At 42.5% G+C, this 10,568-nt stretch overlaps 1 protein-coding gene across 7 annotated transcripts in view; it reads right to left on the bottom strand.

Annotated features, from left to right (window-relative positions):
• Nucleotides 1-1,045: 1,045 nt before the first annotated feature.
• Nucleotides 1,046-10,568, bottom strand: part of SGK3 (serum/glucocorticoid regulated kinase family member 3) — a 96,192-nt gene continuing 86,669 nt past the window's right edge. For 6 of the 7 annotated variants that reach the window (XM_078786703.1, XM_068130683.2, XM_068130685.2 and 3 more), the window contains 3 exons: nt 9,638-9,793; nt 4,535-4,624; nt 1,046-3,096 (listed from right to left, as the gene is read on the bottom strand). In XM_078786703.1, coding sequence (XP_078642829.1) covers nt 2,929-3,096; nt 4,535-4,624; nt 9,638-9,793 — 414 coding nt within the window. In that variant the 3' untranslated portion in view covers nt 1,046-2,928. Of the gene's footprint in view, nt 3,097-4,534; nt 4,625-6,589; nt 6,675-9,637; nt 9,794-10,568 lie in introns of all 7 variants that reach the window. The other variant, XR_010986350.2, reaches the window with a different exon arrangement.

Below are 10,568 nucleotides of genomic sequence, written 5' to 3'. Positions count from 1 at the left end.
TTTGTCATTTCTTCCCCTCTCCCCAGGTTTCTGCATGGTATATGCAGTCCACCCCTTTCTGTTGAGACTCCCAGAATCACTGTTCACCTCCATTCATTCGTTCCTCTCTTTTCCTGCCTATGGAACTAACTTACACATTCTCTTCAATCTCATACTTCCCTCCAGGTCTTCAAGACAGCTGATCACCACCATCTCAGATCACCACCCTGCCCCCCCAATCCCAACCAAAACTATGATCTTTACCACTATTAACTCTGCTTCCCACTACCCCCAAGCCCACCTTCCAAATTTCCAGTTTTCCTTTTCTCAGAGTTTTCTTCTGTATCCATCTGGTCCACCCCACGAGTCCTCCTCTACTCCTCATTCCTCCCCATACGCATTATTTGTCCCGAGTCTCCCTTCACCTTGGCCTTCAACTCCACTGTTGGTGTCCTCTCTCTCTCTACTGTTCCTTTTGGTCTGTTGCGTCTTGATCTGTTCAGTGTTTTGGCTCTCATCTGTATACAAAAAACTTGGGGCAATACCCCTGGGTGCTCACCTGATAGAATAAAGCAGTATACTACACTGACAAAATATATTTTAACCCACTTGGAACCCCTGTACACCCCTTTAGATCCTGATTTTCTTAATGCTGTGAAAAAAAACTGGTACATTACGGGTGATGAAGGTTGTGGTCAGGTTTAATCAAAATCGTGTGTACTATTTTTGGCGGTCAAACCTAGACCCACTTTGACCCCCAATAGCCCCCGATTTTTTTTTAAATTTATTAAATAAATGAACCGTGAACAAACTTGAGTTGCAACATACCAAATATCATTTGGGCCGAGTGTGGTCACAATCCCATCAGCAGTTTCAGAGAAGTTGAGTGTTTGCAGACGGACAGATGATTTGCCATCACATAAGCTTCTGGGAACTACATCCCAGGTGAGCTAAAAAAAAAATACTATGAGAAATTAATAAAATTATGCACTTCAAATTGTTATCCGATTCGCAGCTTTGTCTAGTTATCGTGCTGCAATAAGTTAATACAGCAAGTACAAATCACTACAGGGTTGATGAGATGCATTTAATGAGCAAAGTGTTACAGGTATGTTCAATGTACCGAAAGCTACCAGAAGGGTTATTTAATAAAATCGTTAAATAAGTATTTTAAACTACCCTGTGAAAATGTGTAAAAAGTAGTAATTGCTCAACTTATTGCTAAACTGTAACAAGTGGAAAAGAGGAGTTGAACAAACGGGCAAAAACACAGCATCGTATCGTCATCTGTCCCATTAACTCGCATCATTTGGCCACCATGTTGGCATTTAAGGGTAAGCGCTAGCACCCCATGGGATATTTAATGTCCACCTATTGCTGGCAGACAGGACACCCGGCTTAACGTACATCCTTGGGACGGCACACTTTGATGTGACCTCTTGCGCTGATTGGACCGTTTATTTCGGTCCAATCCCCAACCCGACAGCTCAGAGGCAAGAGCACTCCCTCCATGCCATCCTGTGGAATATTGCATCCAGTCCTGTTGAAACAAACTAATGACTAGTATCAACTTTGGAGGTACAAAACGTGTTTTGTAAAAATGACAAAAAACATTTTCTCCCAAGCTTGTTTTAAATTTTATACAAACAGGGGATTAAATTGTTTTTTTGTTTTTTTTAAGGTATACAGTACATTCCTCTGTATCCATGGAGTACGTTGCAGCCTTGGGTAAGTGTGCCGTCAACAAAAGTGCAAAGTTTGTGTAAAATGTCGCTGAAGTAGCATTCATTAGAGGAACGTAGTTGTTCCAGTGGGGAAGAAGTTTTGCAATGAAATCGGCTGGGGGATTACCTTAATATCAGTGCAAACTTGTCAAATGTGCGTTACTGTGGAGTACAAACAGTACTGATATCAAAAATATATTGGCGATTGTACATAACATTCAGGAGCGTCCATCATCAATGACCAATTTACCCTGCGAGTTATAATGAGCCTTTCATGATCTCTGACTACTTGGGCTGGCAAACTGGATAGGTAGTTCTTGTTTGTTTCACGTGCTGGAATAGTTAACGACTTCATGGTAAATAAGCTGCAGACTCATAACCGAGGTATTAATGCATTTGGTGGCACATTGAAGAGTTAGCCACTCACTCACAAACTCTCTACTAAAAACAACTTTAAAACCCCAAATGAAATCCAGACTTGCACACTAAATGTCTTGTGGAGTATCTGTCTGCTGCTGGTATTTCGAAAGTTTTTTATGACATCCTTTTTTTTTGTTCGCCCAGCACCTATTTCTACAAGAAAAGCACCGATGCCACATTTCCGCCAGCAGATTGCACCGTGAGCTTCCGAAGACATCGAGCTTTGGTTGGGCATCGCCACCTCTTGTGGAGGCTGTGCCATGCTAAAAGCCTTGGTTAACTTCCGCCGTTAGAAAGCAGGTCGAGTTTCAAACGCCATCACAGTCTACGTCTTCATAAGAACGTGCCGAAAGATGGAAGATGCTCAAAATTACGCGAAGACTCAAAGGGACCGGGACAGGACTATAAGGATTTGGAGATAAGTTCCAGTTCTGGATGCACAAGCTGCCTTAAGTGGCAACGACTTGCTGATGGACCACCGGTTCCCCATCATGGTCCTCGTTAAGTGATTACACAGGGCATCGATCCATTTTTACAGTGAGCATGCAGAAGGGAAGCTCCAAAAGACGTTTTTACATGAGACTCGGGAAAGGCCTGAGATCTCAGAGGTGTGAACAGCAGTGCCGTAGAGACAAACCAACAACCATGCATATAATCGAAACAACTTGTGTAGCTTCTCAATGATTCTGGTCCCTCGGGAGGCTCAATATGTAAACACGATTCCCCGAAGATAGTTGAGCAGCAGACCCCAAAATATAGTACAGAATTAAGCATGATCTCAGGTTCTGCCCCTTTTGCTTTCTGCTTAGCGAAAATCGTCGGGAATAGGCGGAGCGTAAGAAAATCCCAGAAACGCATCGTCGGCCTCCATGACGCTGACACTGAGCCGGGACTCGGAATCGCAGCACACGGATGCCGTAACGGGCTGTTCCAGGAATTCAATATCAAAGTTTTGCAGGTCATCCGGTCCATCCTGAAAGAAAAGACAAACATTACCTGTTACAACAACGAAACCACCTTCAGAGGCCATTTTCCCCTGCAGACCAGGGGTTGACCTTTTTGGGCACCCTGGTCCCCTTTTTGAAGCAATGTTTTATGGCTGGATGCCCTTCCTGCCACTAACCCTGTTAGTCGCCTCTTGTGACACACAGGGAGTTACCAGTGAACTGGTACTCGATTTGCCGACCTCGGAAGGATGACAGGTTGAGTCAACCCCCCTGGTGTTAATTCAGCGATCAATCAGGATTCGAACCCAGGATCCCAAGCCGCACCCTAACCACTAAGCCTCCTGTTACAACTACTGAGAGAACAAATTTAATTATGACTCGTAACTACAACATTTTGTAAGTACCTGTCTCAAGAAGTGAACAGAGTTGTTTTGGAGTGGACTGCATAGTGACAGGATTGGCAGGAAAGCTTAGAGGCATACACACTCACTTTTGACCTGTCTAGCCCAGGTTCGAACCTGACCCAGCTATAAACTGTCATCCTGGTGTTTCACCAGTGGAATGATTCATCAGTGGATGTGCCATTCCTCAGAGAGACATTAAACTGGGTGTCCCAACTGTAAGCATAAGTTGGTGGACCTTAAACGCTCCTGGGTGTCTGGCACCCTGAAAAAATTACAAATTGCTCTTTAAACTTTCACCAAACCGCACTTGGAAAGTATGGTGAGTGTACCGATACCCCAACATGAGTAGAAGAAGGCCTTCGTCCTGCAGCAGGCTGAAACCTGACATGATGATGAGGGAATCTATGTGCCCAAAAAACACATTCCAAATATTGTTTGTTGATTTGACAACCGTGTTCCAGATCATTGTCCCACATGTAATACACATACAAGATTCCCAGCTGGAGCCACTGTTGGCACCCAAACACTGGCGCAACAAGCTTGGCAAATTTGATTCACCCCGGCAATGCAGCATGGCACAACAACCCCTTAGACGAGCACGGAGCGCGACAGCGATTTGGTAATTAGCATTTCATTTCGGAGACGAAAGCAAGTAATCAACACCAGGTCGGACAAACTCGACTTGATTTACCAACATGGTTTTAATCCCGTATCTCATTGCTGGATGACTCCGCGATAAAACCATTCAGCGAGGCTTTGACCAAGTTGGCCACTTGGCTATGTTATCCATGTTATCACATATCACTTGTGTATTGAACTATGAGTATAACCCAGAACAAATTAAAACATGTAAACATCACCAGCAGCTACAGTGAGTAAAAACGGCTTCGTGAGTTGCAATTATAAACGACTGAAATTTTGGAAAAACATCACAGGAGCGTACTCTATTATCTTTTACATGTTAAATGTATACATGAGAAGCAACGACCAAGTCAAACGTCACAAAACGATTGCAATGCGATTAAAGTGTCAGCCCGCAAGGAATGAATGAAATGCTCACCACGGTTGGGCGGAAGGGAACAAGGATGCACTTCGCGTCTAATTCTTCCCAGGCAATGGATTCAAAGAATTTGTGACTTTTTATTTCTTCCTGTGGTCAAGGGTCATGCAAAGATGGAAATTCAGTTAATTCTGTGTGTACCGTAGATCTCTCTCTTCCAAAGGTGCATGGTACTTAAGTAATAAGTTTTATCCCTGCAAAAGCAGAAGTGGTAACAAAACCCTTTAAAAAAAAAGAATTTGAGGAATATGGGACTTTTGAAATGACTTCTGAATGCTTACGAGGCCTTCGCGCATGCGCTGTGTGTGCGTTTTAAGCAACGCGCTTTTGCTTGTGCAGCCACCTTTAACCTGCCGTCGCTAGCGTTAAATCTAATTACACCGCGCACACAAAGCTAAAAGCAGGGTTAAGCAATTGGTTGATGTCTGTCTGCCCGTCTGTCCACAAATGTCAGTTTATGATCGAGGAACAATTTCATTAATTGACGTACAGTCACGTGAAAAAGTAAGTACACCCCATGTAAAGTTTTGACTTCCTCAACATATTTCAACATACAGCTATTTGATCTTCATTTCAACAATATTGAAAGATAAAGGTGATATAATAGAACAAATATCATGAAACATTTACATTTTGTAGTCCATTGTATAATTTAAATAAACATAAATGCAAATTTTGCATGTGGAAAAAGTAAGTACACCCCGACATTTATCACGACTTCAAATACCTAAAATTAGAATCAGGTGCACTAGCTCAGGTGCAAATGATTAGAACATCGTTAGAGAAGATCTTGGAGGAACCTGTCTTATTTAAACCTCAGACATTTCGTTTGGTTTGCTCTTTGTTGTTGAAGTGTGCGGCGTCACCATGCCTAGATCAAAAGAGCTCTCTGAGGCCTTCAGAAAGAAGGTTATAGATGCCTGCGAGTCTGGGAAGGGATTTAAAAAGATCTCCAAACAATTTGAAATCAATCATTCGACTGTCCAGAAGATCATCTGCAAGTGGAGAAGATTCCAAACAACTGCCAACTTGTTCAGGCCAGGCCGCCCCAGCAAGTTCAGCCCGAGAGCAGACTGCAAGATGCTGAAAGAAGTCTCGAAGAACCCCAGAATGTCATCACGGGACCTACAGGTAGCTCTTGCCACTGTTGAGGTCAAAGTGCACGAGTCTACCATTAGAAAGAGGCTGCACAAATTTGATCTACATGGGAGGTGTGCCAGGGGGAAAGCTTTGCTGTCCAGAAAGAACATCAGGGCAAGACGAAAACCAAAGACAGCATTTGACCACAATAACCTGATACCAACTGTAAAGCATGGTGGTGGAAATATTATGGTTTGGGGCAGCTTTGCTGCATCGGGGCCTGCGCAGGTCACCATCATAGAATCCACTATGAATTCTTCATTGTACCAGAGGGTGCTTGAGGATAATGTGAGGCTATCTGTCGGAAAGTTGATGCTCAACCGAAGGTGAACCTTGCAACATGACAATGACCCTAAACATACCAGTAAATCCACCAAGGAATGGCTGAAAAGAAAGAAATGGAGGGTCCTGGAATGGCCAAGTCAAAGCCCGGATCTAAATCCCATCGAGATGTTGTGGGGGGATTTGAAACGAGCTGTGCATGCAAGAAACTCCTCAAACATCGTACAGCTGAAAGAATTCTGCATGGTGGAGTGGGCAAAAATTTATCCCAGTCGATGTCAGAGACTGGTAGACAGTTATAAGAAACGCCGACTTGAGGTTGTTTCTGCCAAAGGGGGCAATACCACCTATTAGAGCCAAGGGTGTACTTACTTTTTCCACATGCGAAATTTGCATTTATGTTTATTTAAATTATACAATGGACTACAAAATGTAAATGTTTCATGATATTTGTTATATTATCGCACCTTTATCTATCAATATTGTTGAAATGAATATCAAATAGCTGTGTGTTGAAATATGTTGAAAAAGTCAAAACTTTACATGGGGTGTACTTACTTTTTCACGTGACGGTATGTGGGGAAATTCCATGCCCGGACCAGGAATCGAACCAAGGTCTCTGGTGGACCGTACCAGTGCTCTGCCATCTGAGCTCTCTGGGCTTCCGGAGCACTCGCTGCCAAACATAGGAGCACCAACGGCCTGCTCACGAGAGGGTCTTCCTCCAATGGGGTTGGGGGGGGCGGGGGGCAAAAACTTACTTTTTTAAGGACGTTATAAAGGACACAAACAATGGGCATGAATAACTAATGTAAAGTGCTATGGTGGTGTAATAGACACTTCATCAACAGGGACAAAACGGCAGGAAAACCTGGAATTAATTTATTTATACGACCTTTACAATCTTTATTTTATTTGAATTGAATTATATATTTGAACACAAATCGCCTTCTTGTCACTTCCAAGAACCTCCAAATTTTCAGTACTTGGACTTGTTAAATAGGGGGGTGTATAAATAACGGGTGATATAAGACTGCTTAAATAGCATTAAACGTCCAGAATATTTTTTAAATGAACTTTAAAATCATTATTTTAATTCAATTTAAGAATATATTTGAACACTATGTGGGGTAACGTGTTCTATGAACTCTCAAGTTCAAATAATCTTACTATAATTCACCAAATGTCTGTCCGTCTGTCCATCTGTTCCCAGGTACTGCAAAAATGGCTGAACCGATCGCAACGACATTTTGGGTGGGTAATCCTGGGACCCCTGGAGTAAAATAGGCTATATTGTTTTTCCAATTTCAGATTTGGTCTCCAGCATTTTCAGGTTTGGACTCCCGCATAACGTTATTGTCCCGGGTACCACAAAAACGGCTGCACCGATCGCAACGATTTCCTCGAACCCCTGCAGTAAAATCCTACGATAATTCACCAAAAGAACATGACATGAAAATTAAAAACGGCTGAACAGCATTTCATGAACATTTCATTGCGGAATTGAGGAAAATCCTGATGCATTATGAACCTGCTGCGAATGCCGCGAATGCGGAAGTGGACAGATTACGGCAATGAGCTGGTTTGATAATATCCCAATGCAACCGTCATTTAAAACAGTATTTTGTTAAAGTATCAATTGATGATTGGAATTGAGTGAATACAATTACGGTTTTGAATTCGTAATTGTATTCACCCAACCGTACGGAACTTCACATCAGGATTTAAATATTTGTTTATGTCACGAATGTTGTTAAAAGTTTATTTTTTATATTAATGCTATTTAATTTGTGATTGGAGTTATGCTGTTTGGAATGAAAAAAGAGATATCGAGTTCAAGTGAATGATGAAATGCCGTGACGGTTTCTACTTTCTAAACGTGAAATTCGCGGATCGCCATATGCAGATTCGCCATTGACTGGGTATGGAACAAACGTACCCGTTTGTTTGGGAACGGGTATGTTTTTCATGGAAGTCCTTCACGAACTTGCTGTCCATGTCTGACATGTGACTGAAGGTGCTACAGGAATGTGGAATTTATTGGTTTCATGCTTTAGCATTCGCCGTTTCTGCATTGTATGTTTGCTTCTGGCCTCACACCCGTGCGGAGCACGGGTACCTCACTAGTCTTTTTAATTCACCAAATGTCTATCCGTCTGTCTGTTCCCAGGTACTGCAAAAATGGCTGAACTGATCACAATGAAATTTTGGGTGGGTAATCCTAGGATCCCCTGGAGTAAAATAGGCTATACTGTTTTTCCAATTTTTTTCCAAACACGATGGAATAATATTTACCGATATGAACAGTGATGTGGCTTTTATTGAAATTCTACAAATACTGTTTAGATTTTTATGTTTTGCGTGTGATATTATTTAACGGATGTTTATATAAATCGTTTAAAATAAAAAAGCCTTCAATTTCTAATATTTTGCCTTTTCATTTAAGCCTCCCAAATTGAAGCCCCGCACATAGGGCAGGTACCATTGCCAGTCTTTTAAACATAATTTGCAGCATTTAAAAGAAAGAGTGGCAAATTCAAAATGGTTAACCATAATTGATGTGTTGCTGGATGGAAATCAGACTCGCGGAAATGTATGAATATATGAGAAATATCAGTGGATGTGAGGTGTCTAATCCCTAAAATTTCATGTTAATACAAGTGAGCAGCAGCAGTCACTCACACACACATACATATATACATACATACATACAGACGGATGGATGGATGGATGCTTGTCCTTTTAGCAATAGATGCAAAAATCAAATGTACGATCCCCTTCCCAACATGTTGTCCCATGGCACCAAGCTCCTGCCCTGCCTTTACCACGATACTCCTCCACCCCCCCCCCCCCCCCTCTGTCCTCAGCCAACTCTCTCCACTCTCCAACCACCCACACCTTACTGACATTCATCTTCACACAATCCTCCCATCACAACCATGGTCTACCTCTTTTCCTCTTGCCATGTTCCATCAACCTATCCGCTCTCTTTGTGATTCTCTCTTCCCCCATCCGCACCAAGTGTCCAACCCATCTGAGATGGCATTTCACCAATCTCCCCGTCAAGCTAATCTGCACACCAATCTCCTCCCTCAGTTCATCCATTCTCCTTCTATCCAACCTCTTCACTCCCACAATCCTCCTGACTCAGTTGTTATCGCAAACATGCAGCCTCTGTTGTTGTCTCTCTATCAGTGCCACCCTCTCCAGACCGTAAAGGTAACATGATTAATAATTGACATGATAAATAGTAAATATCATTTTAAAAGTTGATTTTACACTTATCCTGTGCATTCACAAGCCCCAGGTAAGATCTTACCATCAGTATTCAGAAGCACCAAAACCAAATGAGGTGTCTCCCTCCAGCTCTTTACTTGTGTAATAATGGCACACACACCCCAGCTTTCTCTAAGGTGATTTTCCACGTATTTCCGGCTTATTTTAAAACCTCGGAGCCATTTAGGTAACAATCATTACCGCACACACACGGTAGCAGTTTACATGCCCCGAAAATCGCTTTTTCTAGGAGTTTCTGCGCATGCGTGCTGAGCTGAGCATTCTGGCGCAGATTAAATTATTTCAAAAGACCCATATTGCTTTAAAATAGAGTGGGATGCGGAGGGGGGTGGGGGGGGGGGGCATTTACTAGGGGCATTTCCCCAATTGTTCCCATTTACGTACAAAGTCACGCTGCGCTCCAAGCCTGCTCGACTTGTCCTTCCACAACATGCATTTCATTGCATCACAGGCGGCCGGCGAGGCTGGGGGGCGAAGCTGCACAGGCTTGTGCAAGATGTTGTCATACATGATTGGAATGTCGCGGCAGTAAAACGGGGGCTAAATGGGAAGGAGGGTGGTAAATGACAAACATGTTTCGCGTTATTACATGCACAGCAACACCGAAGCAACCGTCATTGGATGGATGAAAAAGCTCATGGATTCCAACACAAAGGCAAGATGCCTACATAAACATGTAATGGTCACGTTCAAACTTAATTACCTACACCAACAAAGGTGGACGAAGGTTACATTTTCACGACTGTCTGTCTGTGAGAAGGATATCTCAAAAAGTGATTGCCGGATTAAGATGAAACTTGGTCGACAGGTTGGGTGAGTGACGAGGATGAATTTATTCCATTTTAATGAAGATCACAGGATCCAGATACGAGAATTAAAAAAAAATTCCAAGTTATTCTTCACCATTGAGAGATGGGGCGTAAAACGACATATAGCACAATATCTCAAAGTTGTGGACGGATTACAACAATACTTGGTCAATGAGTTGGATAGGTGACAAGAACAAGCGAATTCAATTCTGGTTAAGATCCGGATGCAGATCAGTGGGATACAAAATGTAAAAACTGTACCTGGCAATGGTACACTCTACTCTACTAAGTGCTCTGCTGAGTGCCGTTCTAGTTATATTACCATATTGGTGCCATTCTGGCAGGAAGACACATTGCTTTGGAAAGACATTAATCCAGCAATCCCATCAACACACTTTCATGTGGAAAGTGAAGGTCACATGTTATGTTTTGATATAGTGACATATGCACCATATCCACACAGAGCTGCCAAATGATCAAGTGTGATGCAACTTTGTTATCGCAAA

This window comes from Myxine glutinosa, chromosome 11 (assembly GCF_964187855.1).
Source record: "Myxine glutinosa chromosome 11, kmMyxGlut1.1, whole genome shotgun sequence".
Classification (NCBI taxonomy): domain Eukaryota; kingdom Metazoa; phylum Chordata; class Myxini; order Myxiniformes; family Myxinidae; genus Myxine; species Myxine glutinosa.
The sequence above is the reverse complement of the archived record's forward strand: the minus strand, read 5'-3'. Positions and strand labels throughout refer to the sequence as shown.